The sequence below is a fragment of the Esox lucius genome, chromosome 7 (genome assembly GCF_011004845.1).
Source record: "Esox lucius isolate fEsoLuc1 chromosome 7, fEsoLuc1.pri, whole genome shotgun sequence".
NCBI lineage: Eukaryota > Metazoa > Chordata > Actinopteri > Esociformes > Esocidae > Esox > Esox lucius.
In genome coordinates this window covers 47,449,183-47,466,696 of record NC_047575.1, presented here as the reverse complement: position 1 = coordinate 47,466,696, position 17,514 = coordinate 47,449,183, and the positions used below count along the sequence as shown (strand labels likewise).

The window sequence follows — 17,514 nt, the reverse complement described above, 5'->3', positions numbered from 1 at the left end:
TTTATACACTATTTGAAATTGCTTCTAGTCATTATTTTTAACTTTATATATTTCTTAATTACTACATAGGTGTCGCATGACGCATGTTATTCTAGGCACTAGACAAATAAAATATTTAATTTGACAGGACTTTATCCTCAGCATACACAGTCACAGTGAGCAAGCAGCACATTATCCTCAACATACATAGTAACAGTGATCCAGTGGAATATTATCCTCAAAATACATAGTAATAATGACCCAGTGGGACATTATCCTCAACATACATAGTAATAATGACCCAGTGGGACATTATCCTCAACATACATAGTAATAATGACCCAGTGGGACATTATCCTCAACATACAAAGTAACAGTGATGCAGTGGAATATTATCCTCAAAATACATAGTAATAATGACCCAGTGGGACATTATCCTCAACATACATTGTAATAATGACCCAGTGGGACAATATCCTCAACATACATTCACAGTGACCCAGCTCGATATTATCCTCGAATTTCACATTCACAGTGACCCAGTGGGACATTATTCTCAACATACACAGTCACACTGACCCGCAGGACATTATCCTCAACATACACAGTCACACTGACCCGCAGGACATTATCCTCAACATACACAGTCACACTGACCCGCAGGACATTATCCTCAACATACACAGTCACACTGACCCGCAGGACATTATCCTCAACATACACAGTCACACTGACCCGCAGGACATTATCCTCAACATACACAATCATAGTGACTGGGCAGGACATTATCCTCAACATACACAATCATAGTGACTGGGCAGGACACTATCCTCAACATTTATAGTCAAAGTGACCAGCGGGACATTATCCTCAACATACACAATAATAGTGACTGGGCAGGACATTATCCTCAACATTTATAGTCAACGTGACCAGTGGGACATTATCCTCAACATACACATGAAAGCTGTAAATAAGAAAGGGAGGGAGAGTCTCCATTAGCTAAGGGCCCAGGGAAAATCTGTGTCTGGGTGAGATGGAGGGCCTTCATCCACTGACAGTTATTGATTAGAGGGTTGGAAGCGGCCAGTGCAGCTTAACTACTCCTGTTGCAGTGGACTTTAATACCAGTGCAGCAAGGTTTATATTGCCAATATAATGTAGTTACTGAGATTGAGTGGCTGATTTAGGTTTCATGGCAGTAGAGGGAGAGAAAAACATTGGTTTTCTGTTTCAGCAACAAAAAAAGAGCTGCAACAATCTTACCGAGAAATGTTTTAACTCCCATGTGTAGCATTTAATTGAATAATACAGTACAATAGCACTTCATAAAGTCATACGTTTTCAAGGGAGATGTGCTTATACTGTAAATTCAGAGACAAGATAAGAAGACTGATGGGGAAGAAAGAATGTTTGTTATAGGTGGTCTCTGTGGAGAGGATGTCTCATAGTAATGTCTGTTATAGGTGGTCTCTGTGGAGAGGATGTCTCATAGTAATGTCTGTTATAGGTGGTCTCTGTGGAGAGGATGTCTCATAGTAATGTCTGTTATAGGTGGTCTCTGTGGAGAGGATGTCTCATAGTAATGTCTGTTATAGGTGGTCTCTGTGGAGAGGATGTCTCATAGTAATGTCTGTTATAGGTGGTCTCTGTGGAGAGGATGTTTCATAGTAATGTCTGTTATAGGTGGTCTCTGTGGAGAGGATGTCTCATAGAAATGTCTGTTGTAAGTGGTCTCTGTGGAGAGGATGTCTCAATGTGGAGAGGGTTACTCCTACCCAGGTACAACATAAAATATCATAACAGGCATGGTCTCTGATTCTCTGTATTACTTCCAGTAATAGTAGCTGGAATACTGTCTTCTCTTTCAATATGTCTGATTAGTTATGTCCCCTCCTTTATCGTTCCATCTCTATTTCCCCCAGATCTCATCCTGCCTGACTCTAACCAATCAAATACCGTCACAGACACCCCAAAACAAGATGCAACAAAGTCCCAAGTTTCTGTATCTGCAATCTGAACACCTTTGATGTACTTGGCTTTGCGATATGATGTCTCTACTGGGTTTAAAGGGCTACACGTGCATCTGTGTTTGTCCCTGGATATCAGCATATATAATCCCCTTTTAAAAACATCTATTTCCCTGAAGCTCTAGATATAAATACTCTGCTAATCTACACGAGGAGGCTAGGAAGGTGAAGGTAGCACATTTTAGTCTTATCACAGCTTTTCTAAAATAGCCCAGCATTGTGTGGCGGACTGTGTGGCGTGTGGTGTGTAAGACTAGGCTACACCCACAGTAGATTAAAGCCCTGTTAAAGGACAGTTTGAACTTAGTAAGAGAGGCCATGCTAGTCTGGACTGCGTGAGGGAGTGGTGCATATTTCTAAAACTACCGTGGGGTGTCAGGGATAGAGAAAAGCGCAACGATCAGTTTAGACGGCAGTTAACAGTGTGTGTTTTCCTAAAGCGAAGCCCTGAGCATTACCGTGGAGAGTCAGATCGCGTCCTTCATTAGGGGGACCAAGGAAAGACCAGCGCCCTCCACGGGACTCTAGTCATTAGGCTACTTCCTGATTACTTCCTGGAGAAACACCCCCCGGCACCCTGCTATACACACTGATTCGGGGAGTAGTGTCACTGGAGTATCAATCACTAGGTCTGGACCCACTGTTACATCGGCGCAGTTCTAAACCGGGTGGTTCGAACACCGATTTATGCTGAAAACCGTTGAGCTGCGTTCACGACTACATGTTCCTTGTGGTGGTTCTTGCTGCATCATTTGAATCTCCGAAAGCAAGAGGACGTGTGGGTAACATGCTGACACTTGTTAAAGAGAGGGGGCTGGATCTCTTCCATACGATTCTGATCTCTTGTCTAAACACATAAGGACCCGAACCTTAATCTGATTAATTACACAAGACTTTAGTTCTGGGTTAATCACAATGAATCAATGTACTTTGATAGTAGCATACATATATATATATATATATATATATATATATATATATATATAATTAGGCCCTGACAGATTCTTTTTTTACTCAAACACCCCCTTCCTTTTGTCACATGGTTGGCTCCTACAGAGCCTGGATCAATCTAAGTACTAATAAAAGGGGGAGGCTGGCAACCTTCAGATTGCTTACTGAGCAGGCTAATTTAATTGCATGGTTCCTGTTGGCTCCCGGGGCTAGGCTGTAACACGCAGATCGCTATTAATACACTGCATTATGGAAGCCTGAGATGCACCAGAACAGCCCCAGTAATCAGCGTAAACTTGCAGTCTGAATACTTTCAGGAGTCTGGACCATGTTCACAGGTCGACAGTATGTGGCCTTCAAATGCCAAGCATGCATAATTCAAGGGCTTAGCAGCTAGCAAGCGAAAAGCACGGTCATGAAGGCGGGGCTATCTGTACCCCTAGGTGTCCTTGCATACAGAGAAGAAAAAAAGATTTGAAGTATTTCTTTTTATTATTTGTGTGTTTGGGAGGTTAGAGACCAGACTGGCCCGCTGGCTTCAATCCAGTAGAAGATGAAAACAGACTCCTGGCACCATTTTAATTGCTCCTAATGCCTGAGCTCTGTGCGCCTCTCCATCTCCACCCCCCTCCACTTGATCCTTTAGCCACAATCCCACCCGCTCTCTTTTATGAAAAGGGGCCTTCATTAGATGTGGAGTGGTATCGAGAACTGGGCTAAAAACATAGTTCTCTGTGATACTGTGTTCTTCAACAACCGTCCCCACTAAAACCTCTTCTCTTCTTGCTCCATCTCAAAAGTCTGCTTTCTAACAGTTGAAAGGAAAAATGAGACTGTGGTGTCAACCCAATATGGAAAGGGTATTCACATTGGTGTTTTGTGCCTTTTTTGCACACTGCTTGAAAATGTTAAGCTTTTAAATTCAAATACACTAATGGTCCCGGTCCGGCACGGCAGCAGTGAATCCAACGCCCTCTCTCCCTCTCTCCCTCCCTCCCTTCATCACAGCCGTGCCAGTGAATCCAACACCCTCCCTCCATCACTTCATCACAGTCGTGCCAGTGAATCCAACGCCCTCCCTCCCTCACTTCATCACAGCCGTGCCAGTGAATCCAACGCCCTCTCTCCCTTCATCACAGCTGTGCCAGTGAATCCAACGCCCCCTCTCTCCCTTCATCACAGCTGTGCCAGTGAATCCAACGCCCTCCCTCCCTCCCTCCCTTCATCACAGCCGTGCCAGTGAATCCAACGCCCTCTCTCCCTTCATCACAGCTGTGCCAGTGAATCCAACGCCCTCTCTCCCTTCATCACAGCTGTGCCAGTGAATCCAACGCCCTCCCTCCCTCCCTCCCTTCATCACAGCCGTGCCAGTGAATCCAACACCCTCCCTCCCTTCATCACAGCCGTGCCAGTGAATCCAACGCCCTTTCCCTCCCTTCATCATGGACACCTGTTTTCATTGATTATTGCCCCCACCTGTTTTAACTCATCACGGACCCTATTTAAGTTCCCGCTTCCCCAGTGTATCCTGTTGGTCTTTGTACTGGTTTCCCCAGATGTAATGTTGTTCTGTTTGTTCCTGTCGTTTAGTTTCTGTGTTGTCATGTTTTGGTTTTGTTATTAGATGTCCCTGCGCTTGTGTCCTTTCTTCAAAGTCCCACTAATAGAGTTACATTAAATACATATATCTTTCTTAAATTAAAAAATATTTTCAGTTCGGGACTGAACACATGGCCTTCCAATTCATTCCATATCCGAGCCTGAATATCAAACTAGATGCCAGCTTGGGGAGGCCAGTTTGGTGAGACCAGCCTGAGGACACCATCCTGGAGAGGTCAGCCCGAGGAGACCAGCCTGGGGAGACCAGCCTGGGGCTGGCCAGCCTGGAGCCTAGAGAGAGGGCCTTCCCTGGGTGACAGATGGCCGGGGTGCCTGTGACCCATCCCTCATAAGCTACATGAATCTGGTCCAGCTCGGTCTGGCCTCCAGTTGCCATAAACACTCAGCCCTAGTGGTTTGCTGACACCAGCCACGCTTGTTATTCTAAACCCTCAGATAGCAGCTAGAGATGAGTTCATTACACTGGGGAGGGAGGGACGGGTGGGGGAAGGTGTTTGAGCTGAGGTGATTAAGGGCAAGAACTTTAAAATGAGACAGTTGTTCATCTTCAGGAACTCTCCCAGGGACCCAGGCCTCTTCATCTACAGATGTAGCATCCTCAACCGTAATTACTCCCAGTGATTCTGTAACATGTGTTTAGCCCATCTGTCTCTTCAGAAACCTGCAATACCTTCAATACTGCAATACAAACCTGCAATACCTTCAAATTACCCTCAGAGTATACACTTTAGCAAGTATATACAATTTCTAATCCAAACCCCCTCAAAGGACGACCCTTCACACTGAAAAACAGCTGCCATAGAATAAACAGCTAAAGGGTTGTCTGTGGACATGACAATCCAATTTATGTTTTGGGGAAAACTCTTAGAAATGTCCACACAGAGGTTTCTCCAACAATTGCTTATCCTCCAACATGTTTCTCCAATATGTCTGTCCTATCCCGCATATCCAACACATTCCCCATTGCCGCTAAATGGGGAATCAATCTAAATGTCAAAATAGTTCATCGCTATGAAGTGAAGCTCAGGGCTTCTAAGCAGAGGTAAAACTGAACCCTCCAGGAGGCCTTACCATACTGGAAGATGTATTAGTGTTATTAGACAGGGATAAAAGATCCCTTAACAGGGGGGTGGAAGAAGACCTGACTGCAATGAAGATAGAGAGAAACCTTCTGCCCAGATTACATTAGCATTTCATTTAGCCATATTACCTCAGAGACAATTTTACGGCAAGGTCGGCATTTCAAATGTTTTGCATACCGTAATTCTACATTAGCTGCACAATAATTACAAAAATTATTAATGAAGATTTGCCTGAATGACAGCCCCTGCCAGATACAGTAACAAAAATGGTCAATGTAGCCAGGAGCCTCCAAACAGAATTTCTCCAAAACCAGCGAATGTTGCCATGATAAACATTAGAAAGCTTCAACGTACTTCGCAGGAGTCCTTTCGGAGGAATAAAAAAGGCTCCACGGATTCATAATTCATCACATTAACAAAGCATAAAAAGCTATTTTAGTTCCACCAGGGCCGCGTGAAATCACCGAATCAGAGCCTCCGAGCAGAACTGGCTTCACCCCCACAGACAGACACAAGGTCACACAGGCTCTACTGTTACAGCTAGCGTGCGGTAGTCTGTTGACTTTGCCCATTGTCAGGCTGTGCTGCTAGCCTACGGTGTTCACACGCAGTTCACACACACACATGCCCACACTGGCACACAAACACACACACACACACACACACACACAGGAAGGATGAACGGCTGAGCCATAGCCGTACAGGGTCTGATGGGGATTAGCAGCGGCATAGCGGCAGCCTCTTAGTTGTTAGCATGTCACGACAGCCCCTGCCCCCATGTTGTTTAGCCCTGGAGGAGTGACAGCATGCTAACAAGAGGGGTTGCGTCCTTCACTGCGCGTTGACTAGCAGGCGTCACTTTGAGTTCAGCGTGTTAGGGGTTAGGGCCGGTAATCTGCATGGATTGCTTGTAAAACAGCCTTCAGATGAATCAGAAAAAGGGTTGGGGTTAAACAGGTTTTGTAAAGGCAACCTTCTGTGACTAAATTATTAAATCTGTAGTCAATTACAGTTACCCGCCCAAAACTGCAGTCTGTAACTTACTTTCCTGATTGCACGTAACTCAGTAACATAATGTAATTATTTTCAGCTAATTTGACATTACTGCCCCATAATGAAACATTACAAGATATCAAGACGGTGTATTACCAATTAAAGAATATCAATTGCAGAATTAGGCTATGTTAATTAAGAGTTTATATCTCTGGCTCTATTAGCTGGGAAGCTTACTTCTTTATTATTTCTTCATTATGAAATGGCTTTTCAAATATCCAAATGAGATGGAAACAGATTGAACATGAAAGGTGTTGTAATAATTTTGCCCTTGTCCTTTTCATTCATCATTAATGAATACAGAAGTGTCAAACAGCACTGTTACATGGTCTACAAACCCAACAAGTACACAACAAGATGTTGAAGCACACTGCCAAGAAGGATCTCGATGGCCAAAAAAAGGAATATAGGAAGAAACCTAGAGAGGAGCCGGGCACCGGGGGAAGTTGCTGGTCCTGTACTGGACCTTTTATGGCCATCGAGATATGAAATCATGAACTATGTGGAGTCCCTCCAGTTTGTCATTGTGCTCCAACAATGGGATGTTCAGCTGTAATCTGGAGTCTCACTAAGCTCCGAGCCTATAGCGAGCTGTTTAAAATCCCAGTGGGTGTTCCCAACCTATAGCGAGCTGTTTAACATCCCAGTGTATGTTCCCAGCCTATAGTGAGCTGTTCAACATCCTAGTGGGTGGGTTCTTGTCAATGTGAAATTCCCCATTAACAAGGGTGTGATTGCATTCTGCACTCATGCTGTGTATAATACCAAACTAGCTCAGTGCGTACCTACATGGTAATTCAATAATAATGATTAGGTGGGTGCCTATATTTATCTTATCTCACACAAGCACGCCGGTGCTATGCCAAGGTGTGAACTAGACATGTTTTTTTATTGTAAATACTTTTCTCCCTGAGGCATGCAGGGTCATGGCCAGGGGAACACAGACATTTAAATGGAAACCCTGGATCTATTAGTCCAGTGCCTGGCTCAGGGACAGAAAAACTGATTTCTCTAACTTGATGTCTCTGGGATTCCACTTACAAAAGTTTGGATTTGGTTTAATGAGATGATCTGACAGCTGGGCTAATCTGCTTGTGCACAAGGAAGACTATCCAGTCAGGGCGTATCGCTCCAAATCTAAACCCAGTCCAGAATCTTGCAGGTGCCCCTGCGGAATCAAATCTAAATCACATGTAAATTGTCTTGGTACCATTCCGGACAGATGCGTAATTTGTGTTTCTACCTCTCCAGACTCCACTTACCCCTGTTCCTCCATCATCTCCTGAAGCTCCATGCACTTCAGCTCCACCCTCCTCTTCCTCTCGTGGTCCAGGATTTCCCGGTGGGCCCTCTTCACCAGGACAGGTTCTGGGCTGGGCTCCTTGTCTTCCAGCTCTGGGCCCATCTCTTCCCCAGGCTTGGGATCTGCTGCTGGGTCAGGCACCGGCTCTGACCCACCTGGTCCAGCACACGGCCCCGCCATGGCCTCAGAGGGAAGCCCGTTAACATCCTCCTGAGCGGAACGCATCCTCGCCCCATCGTACATGTCCACAACGCTCTACAGAGGCAGAGATACAGAGAGAGCCAGAGAGACAGAGAGAGACAGAGAGAAAGGCAGAGAGGCAGAGAGACAGAGAGAGACAGAGAGAAAGGCAGAGAGGCAGAGAGAGGCAGAGAGACAGAGAGAGGCAGAGAGGCAGAGACAGGCAGAGAGGCAGAGAGACAGAGAGAGACAGAGACAGAGAGAGGCAGAGAGGCAGAGAGAGGCAGAAAGACAGAGACAGAGAGAGGCAGAGAGGCAGAGGTTAGAGAGTAGTTCCACTGTTTCAACTGACATCTTTCTATCAAGGAGTAGTGGATTTTGACTTGTCTCCTGTTGGACGAGAGGGCCAGGCTTCTCCTAACAACTCTCCGTTTCACTAGATAGGGAATTAGAGATGTTGCTAGATGGTCCTTGGTCATCTGTTGCAGACGTTTGGCAGACATCTTCAGCCATCACAACTGATGCATTTGCTACTGTTCCTCTACACCACAGGTGTCAAACCAGTTCCACAAAGGGCCGAGTGTCTGCAGGTTTTTGGTTTTTCCTATAAATTGGTTCCTAGTTCATACCTACACAACCAGGTGAGGGTAGAAACTAACCAATCAGTGACCTAATTAACCAATCAAGTACAAGGAGAGAGCAAAAACCTGCAGACACTCGGCCCTCCGTGGAACCGGTTTGACACCTCTGCTCTACACTATCGAGTCACTGTGATCAAACAAATGACCCCGAAATTCCTTCACACTCCAGGCAGAGGCATAAAATGGTCTCTCCGAATGTTCACCTCATTCTCTCTCTCTCTCCATGTATCCATCTCCCCCCCCCCGCCCCTCCCCCCGCCCCTCCCCCCGTACCCACCCCCGTGGTCAGCATTAGAAGGAGCTGCAGCAGAGTCTGGCCAGCATGAGTCAACAGGACAGGCATCTCCTGCAGGGCACACTGGAACTCACCGGACCTAACTGGACCTCAATTGACCTCACCGGACCTCACTGGACCTCACCGGACCTAACTGGACCTCAATTGACCTCACCGGACCTCACTGGACCTCACCGGACCTAACTGGACCTCAATTGACCTCACCGGACCTCACCGGACCTCACCGGACCAGCGTTTGTGGTGAAAGATTAAAAAACAAAAATGACTTGCTCCGCGAACGGATAAGTCACCACATTTGTTTATTTAGGTGGTACTCATTAGCGCAGGTTATTGTGACGTTAAAGGATACTTTGCAGTTTGCTTTTTTGTAACTGAGGCAATGTTAGCCTTCTGGCTAACTGGTCGTAACGTTATGCTACTTAACTGTCAACGCCGTCGTCCTGTGAACGCATGGAATGAAAGAAATTCCAGAAGCTATAAAAGAATTGAACTTTTTATGTGGAAAGACCAAATCAGTTATAATAAGTTATTATTCAAAGTATAATAATAACAAGAAACCAGGCAAGCCTAGTTCAGCCGGCCCGCAATAGAAAGTGTTGATCATGGCTGCCCTCTCAAGATTCCAACCTAGGTCACCCACGTGAAACGCTGTGTCTTTAACCACAACACCACAGAGCTGACCATTTGCCGGGTGTCAGAATGGCATTTTGACATTACATAATGTTGTCATGCATTAACATCACGTCAAGTTTGAATATTTCTTTAGACACCATTAACCATTGTGTTAAACTGAGTAACGTTTCTCATGAAGTTTACCTCCACCACAAAGAGTATCTATGAACTGTATGACTTTGGCCACTGGCCGTTTTAACAGTTTATTAGCCATTCGTGAACGACATTGAAATAATAACTACTGTATCAATATAGGTGACGATAACAGACTTTTACGTCAAGTGAAAAGACGAGAGAATCATGTAGCCAGTGAGGTGTTTGACTATCCTGAAGAAATCTTAAGATATAATACGAAAATCCACCAGAAATAGTCGCAATGTAACAGTAAACTGGTGATGGCTGTTCTTCTAGCAGCAGGATATTATGCTAGCAGCGCTAACTCAGATTTTCTTTTTCAAAATCATTGAATTATATAAAGTAATCTAATCTGTCAATCTTGTCTGTCAAATGTAGGTTTAATGTCCATTCCAATGTTGTTCTTGTCTGTTTATTTTTTTTACATACAAGATTGTTAACTATATTATACATTTCAATTATGGCTTTTATTGTGATAATGAAAATCTGAGTGCTGCCAGCATAATATCCTGCTGCTAAAATAACGCTAATGAAGCCTCGTTTTGCCATCACTACAGTAAACAGTTTCATTTTAGGCTTCCAGTAGCTAATGAAGGTTGTAACTAGCAAAGTTTTTGTCTATGCCAAACAAATCAGGGACGGACGGCAGACTCAGTAAGAGACATTCACTCTTTTAGGCCGGCTCCGCTTACGCGTTAATAGTGTTAATAATATGTTTTTTTCCTTGGTGCCCTAAACACTGAATCCAAATGGCCTTGAATCTAAAATGACGAAATTCCAAGCCTGACTGCTACACAGAGATGCTTTGTGAGCATGCAGGAAGAGTGACATAAGACACACTAAGATGGGACAATGTGGAATATTCAACCGACACTCAACAAACATAGATTATTATGCTCTTCTCCAGGGGTATTCCATTTTGCACCTCGAAGACAGTTCTACAAAAAAATAAAAATGTCAACCCCCTAATCAGGGACTTGTTTAGACCTGCGAATCCTGGTGGGTGACATTACAGTTTTTTTTACAGTCGCTAAGACACATTTCCCAATACTTAGGTCACTTTTTCAACACTCTTCACACAGTTCTCCAAACCAACTTTCAGCTCGGCACAGCAGTTCATTTCACTTTCAAAATGCACTAAAACTACCAAATCACTTCATACATGTCTCAAATCAACTCATTCTTCCAGAACACTAGCAAAGGTTGACAGACAACAAACACACTTTGTCACCCACAAAACAATGACCTAAAAAACACTTACAACAGGTAGCATTTTACAATGTTTTCTTGTGTAAAACAAGGACACATCTCTGTTTATAATTCACTGCAATATATGTTACTGGAATGAATCAGACATGATGCAGAAAGCCACAATATGTTTTATGTCTTTTATTTATATTTTTTTGCACTGAGTAATTCCAAAATACAAGAATTTGTATATACACCATCCACTGATACAGATACAATAGTAATGCTAATCTACTCGGTCTTCTCCATTTGGCCACAGGTTCTCATCCACATCACATCTTATGTCATCTCGGGCAATACACCTAGGAAAGAATCTTCTGGCATGCCTGATCCATCCCTGACAATCTTCTGCTGATATGTCCAGGCATCCAGCATTCATTGCGTCCAGCAGGGATATTTGATCATGTGGATGGTGGTCATAAACCTTCCACCTCCATGAGGAAAATAATTCCTCTATGGGGTTGAGGAATGGAGAGTAAGGTGGGAGGAAAAGTGACACCATTCTGGGATGTTCTGCACACCACTCGGTGACTGCACGGGAGTGTTGAAATGCCACATTGTCCCATACAATTACAAATGTTGGCTGATTTCTTCTCTCCATCCCTTTCCTCACCTAGCACAACCCTTCCATAGAGGTCATGCAGGAACGCAAGGAGACGTTCAGTGTTGTATGGCCCAATTACTGGTTTTTGTAACAGTAGTCCATATTGCTGCGCTCATTGTGATGTTGGTTCCCCTCTGGCCTGGGACATCCACTGTGGCGCTCTTCCCAATTTTTTCAGGACTCTACAAATAGTTGTTATGCTTACACTGTGAATATTTGCAAAAGTAACGTTGTCTGCCAAGACTCTGTCTCAAATCTCAGTGAGTTTTATGCCATTGTTTCTGATGACCACATCAACAATGGCAGTTTCCTGCACATCAGGGAACATCCTTTCTCTCCCACCTGTGTGAGGTAACCATTGAGTCCTAAGCAGATATGCAAAAGCAATTACACACAAGTCTATTTACTTCTGTAATGTGCAACTCAGTCAAATACCCTTGCAGAATATAAGTTACCTGTTGGTTTGCCGGAAAACTCTAACAATAGATGCTACTGTTGAGTGTTGCAGATTTGGCTGCACTCTCTGACCAGCCTCTCTCATTGAAAGACCATGATTTACTACATGATCAATTACAGTAGCTCTGATCTCATCTGAGAGTACAGCTCTTGATCTTCCTCTTATTCTTCTTCCACCACGCATACGTATTCCTCGCCCCCTCCCAGCCACTCTTCTTCCTCAGCCACTTGTCTATTTCTGGCTGGGTCCATTTTCTGGCTGGGTCCACATCACAATGCAAAACTACTCAGTAGTGGTCTCCTTTTGTAATGAAATTGAAAGAGTAACAACTGTGTAGATGTTCATCTACAATGAGAATTGTTTTTATAGCATCTAATTTTAAGATTTAAAATATATTTCATTAAAATATTACTGTAGAATTGTAGCAAATTGCTATCTTATTCAGTTTTGTATTATGTTATTGTTTTGAACTTAAGTTTAACAGTTTTGAAAACAGTATGTAAGCATGTGCAAATTGGCCTGTAAGTATACAGAGTTTTGGCGGTTGTTGTGTCGAAGTGAGAAAATAATGAATGTAATTTGAAAGATGTAGTCATTGAATGCATTTTGTGCCAAAGCAATGATAACTGATCCTCAGGTTAGCCCACTTACACTTCTGTTTGAAAAAGTGAAGTATTGGGAAACGTGTCCTAGCGACTGTAAAAAACTGTAATGATGAGGTACAGCAGAAAACCAGCAGGCTATGGCCCTCGTAGGGTAAGAGTTCAATACCCCTGTTCTGGTCAAAAAATAAGATTTCAAATAATGAATAAACTGAAGATGCAACTTGTCAAGATTCAATAAAAGCAACCCTGTCCCCAGGATTCTGAGAAGGTGCTTACAGAACAGAACAGTGGGCATGTGTGCATTTTCATGTCTGAATGTGGTCACAAGGAAATGATGTCAGTGTCTCTTTTAGAAGTGGCGGGTAGTGTGATTTGGACAGGCTAGCGATGCTGGCTGGTCGCGTCCAATATAGGAACAGGAGCATCTCTGTGTAACACACACACACACACACACATTAAAACACTAGTGAACCTCCCTGGCCTCCCGGCCTGCTAGCCCAGCGTCTGTCGGCCCTGCTAAAACGAATGGCTTCATTTTTCACTGAGGAGTCAGAAAAGCCCTGCCAGCACTGTCACAGGTAAGAGGAGAGTTACGGGAGACGAGGGGGAGTGTGGAAGTGGGGCGGGGGTGTTAGGGGAGGAGGGGGGAGTCAGAGGAGGAGGGAAGGAGAGGGAGGAGGATAACAGATACTCCCTGTGAATCCTTACTACCTGGTGACAAAAACAACCGATTGGTCTTAGAAAATTATGGGTTTGTCTGATTGGTCATGGAAACCAGTGGGTTTGGCCAGAGCCTGAACACACATAGAAAATATCCAATCAATAATCCAATTTCTCTTTGTTTTGCACAACCAACTTTATTATTTTTGAAGTCACCAAAATGACTGTGAAGGGAGGAGACTGTACTTGTGTGTGTGTGATTGTGTGTGTGTTTGTGAGGGTGTATATGTTTTTGTGTGTGTGTGTGTGTGTGTGTGTGTGTGTGTTTGTGTGTGTGCGTGTGTGTGTGATTGTGTGTGTGTTTTTGAGTGTGTATATGTTTTTGTGTGTGTTTGTTTGTGTCCATGTGTGTTTAAGTGTGTGTGTGTTTGTGTGTGTGTTAGTGAGTGTGTGTATGTGTGTGTGTGTGTGTTTGTGCATGGCTGTGTTTGTGTGTGTGTGTTTGTGTGTGTTTGTGCGTGCCTGTGTTTGTGTGTGGTGTGTTTGTGCGTGTGTGTGTATGTATGTGTGTGTGTATGTGTGTGTTTGTGCGTGTGTTTGTGTGCGTGTGTTTGTGTGTGTTTGTGCGTGCCTGTGTTTGTGTGTGTGTCTGTGTGTGTGTGACTGATGGAATAGAACAGGTGGAAGGACAGAAGGAGACATCCTCACTGAATCTATTATACAATAAAGCACCACTTGATATTCTGTGACAGTCCTCTTGTATACACACATACACACACATACACACATACACACACGCGCGCTCACACACAATGTGAATGGGGAGAAGAAGGAGATGGTGGACGCCATGCACCATGTTAATCATATGCGTCATGGACAGTCTGCCCAACTGTCTGAGCTCCCGGGTCGCTTCGGGTGACGCAAGCACTCACATTCGGACGACACCGCATGTCCTCTCCCTGCAGGCGTGTCACAGGGTTGGAGCAGACAACAACAACCCACAGGAAGTACATTCAGATCGGGGGTTGGGATGAATTCAGGACCTGACCTGAACTGAAAGGTAATGGGCTGATTCTTGTAAGGGCGTTTGTATTCAATGACCTCCTTAACAGCTTAAAAGTAGAATAAAATAGTTTTTACCTTTATGAATTGACCGCTGTCAAATGGAATTGAACCTAATCAACCCCGATTCGATTGAACACAAAAAATAATCTCGAAAACGAAATATCACAGGTGTTGAAGTAACGATTGGAATGCAACGTCTCACCCTGCAAACACAGAGTTCACGTCAGGCCATACATATCAGGAACAATATAATTACTTATGCTAATGCCGTCTCCTTTCCTTTCTTCCCAGGGGAGGCCATGGAAAACCTGTTACCCTGCTCTCAAGTAAGAAGTGACTAAATTATTGAATTTGTTCTGTAATGAAACAGAATAAAGGGGCATGCCTGAATACAAACTTTATTTGTGTGGGAGTCCAGTTTCTCATGCGGGGGGAGGAAAGTCACCTGAGAGCTACTAGTGAAGCGGAGACATTTTCTTCCGTTGTTTCAAGTGTGAAGAAGGCTGCTGGTAACTGTACATTTCCGCCACCTGGACTGAAGCATAAAGGCCACACATATCACCGCCTAAATGCGATATTGTAACAGGAGACACGTTTATCCTTTGTGACCTTGGTTAAAAGACCCTACTGGTTACTGGTTGCACAGGCTGAGGATTTAGTTTCTAACATTGCTAGTGTGATTCACCAGGGAGGCTGCTCACAGAAAGCAAGTATGAACCGTGTGTAGCCCTTCAACAGACTGAGGAGCTGGTAAGTAATGAGATGCCAGTGCTGCATCTGACCTACCTGAGGTGAGACGGCCTCAGAGTCCCAGAGTTTACAGTCCCAGAGTTTACAGCCCAAGAGTTTACAGTCCCAGAGTTAACAGCCCCAGAGTTTACAGCCCAAGAGTTTACAGTCCCAGAGTTTACAGTCCCAGAGTTTACAGTCCCTAACTTTACAGACCCAGATTTTACAGACCCAGAGTTTATAGTCCCTAACTTTACAGACCCAGATTTTACAGACCCAGAGTTTAGGCCGTGGCTGAGTAGCCCGGCTCTCACTTTAGGACATAGGGCGGAATTTGCGGGTTGCAAAAATGCATCAGGTTGTGCTGTTCGAATAGCGATGTGTATCGTTTGCTTTAGGCTTCTCGTAATGGTTTTCATCCGATCTAACAAACAGATCCCTGATAAAATGAAGAAAAGTAAAGCACCCGTACAGGGAAGCAAAGACTCAGAATGGAAAGAGCTGGAATGACCAATAATGATGCAATGCCATTGACTCAACAGAAAAACTGAGTGCTGAGACTGAGATGTAGCCTACAGAACCTATAACAACACAACATTACCTCAGAATTCCCCCGAATCCTTTCTATTAAAGGTAGATAGTTTTGACAAAATGCTTATTAAACTAAATAATGAATACACTGGCTTACAGTTGGTGACACGAGTGTAGGTGGAGGAGCTGGCTGCAGGAGTTTGAGAAATAAATGTGTTTTATTACTTAAGTTCAAACACTGTATTGTAAACAAACTGAGCATGGTGTTATTGTTTTTGTTTATTGTACAACCAGAAAAATATCGCCTTTTATTTCTCATAACCGGAAAACTACATTGCGTTGATAGTTTACTCCTCCCTCTCCACCTGAGCCCCTCCTTAAGTCCTTGGTACCAAATGTATAGTTGAAACAGGAAAGTCTAGAGCCAACATTAGCATAAATCCCTGGTGTAGCCCTGTTACCGGGGTAAAACCCCAGTGGAAATGTGGCATAAGTTTACACTCAAAGAGTTTACAGCCCCAGAGTTTTTAATCCGCCACCAGCTTTGCTTGTGTTGGCCACGCCTCTCATTGGGGACACAACACACTCTGTTTGAGGGTACGCCAATGTGTTTACATTGATGAGGCAAAAACACAGATATAATAAATTTTTGAATAAGAGTATTACGTAAAGAAAAAGTGAAAGGGTCTGAATACTTATTGAATGCGCTACATCTAAGATGGCTTCATCTTGTCTTGATATTATTGGAAGATCTGGCACATGGAAAACATGGTGATATTATGCTAGGTTTCACAAAATACAGCCGCCCAGAAAATCTCAACCCAAAACACCTTGGGGAGGTCAAAAAACACTGATATGAACCTATGTGGCTGTCTTCTGTATTTTGGAAATCCTAATGTGTCTCTCCAGTCAAAATGATTACCCAGCCTGTATTATACCTGTCATTGCATATTACGCTACGACAAAGTTCAAACCGTGGAGGAGGTGGTGTCAGGTGGGTTTATTTCCCTTTCAATTAAGACATAGACAACCATGTGAGTTTCTTCCTAATCAATGACCTAAATTAATCAATCGTACGAAGGAGCTGTGAAAACCTGCTGTTGCTCGGCCAGGCTGAAACATGTCTGACACCTGGGCTACATCATTAATAATTCCACTGGACATAATTCCCTCTACCTGCAAAGCTGTATCAGTCAGACGCCTGGTAAAACCGTGTTCTTACGACACAGTCCACCCCTGAGATGAAACAGGCTGACAGTAGTCTGGGGAAAAAAACGACAAGGACAGAGAGGATGATGGAATTTAAGCTATCCTCGAAGGAGCCATTGTCTCTGCAAAAAGCCATCTCTTTCTCAGCGTGCAGTGGGTTAGTGTGTATGTGTGTGTGTGAGAGTGTGTGCGTCACTTTATGATTGGATGTGCAACTCACTCTGAGGTGATTTTAGGCAGAAGTAACATGGGGCCTGACCTTGGCACAGACCCCCTGGATACCAGCAAAAGCAAAATAGCTTAGAAAGGGTGCATTGTTGTGTGTGTGTGTGTGTGTGTGTGTGTCAGGGAGGCTCATGGTACACTTAACACACGCCTGACAGTGCCGGTTCCCCACGGTCCCTCTGGGCTTTCACCTGAAGAGCTTTTCATTCTTTGCATCCTAATTCATTTCTTAATTCAATT

General features: G+C 44.0%; 1 protein-coding gene across 2 annotated transcripts in view; it reads right to left on the bottom strand.

Moving 5' to 3' along the window:
* srrm3 (serine/arginine repetitive matrix 3) overlaps positions 1-17,514 on the bottom strand; it is an 87,808-nt gene that overhangs the window by 27,513 nt on the left and 42,781 nt on the right. For both annotated transcript variants that reach the window (XM_029121284.2, XM_029121285.2), the window contains exon 2: positions 7,978-8,273. In XM_029121284.2, coding sequence (XP_028977117.1) covers positions 7,978-8,261 — 284 coding nt within the window. In that variant the 5' untranslated portion in view covers positions 8,262-8,273. The remainder of the gene's footprint in view (positions 1-7,977; positions 8,274-17,514) is intronic.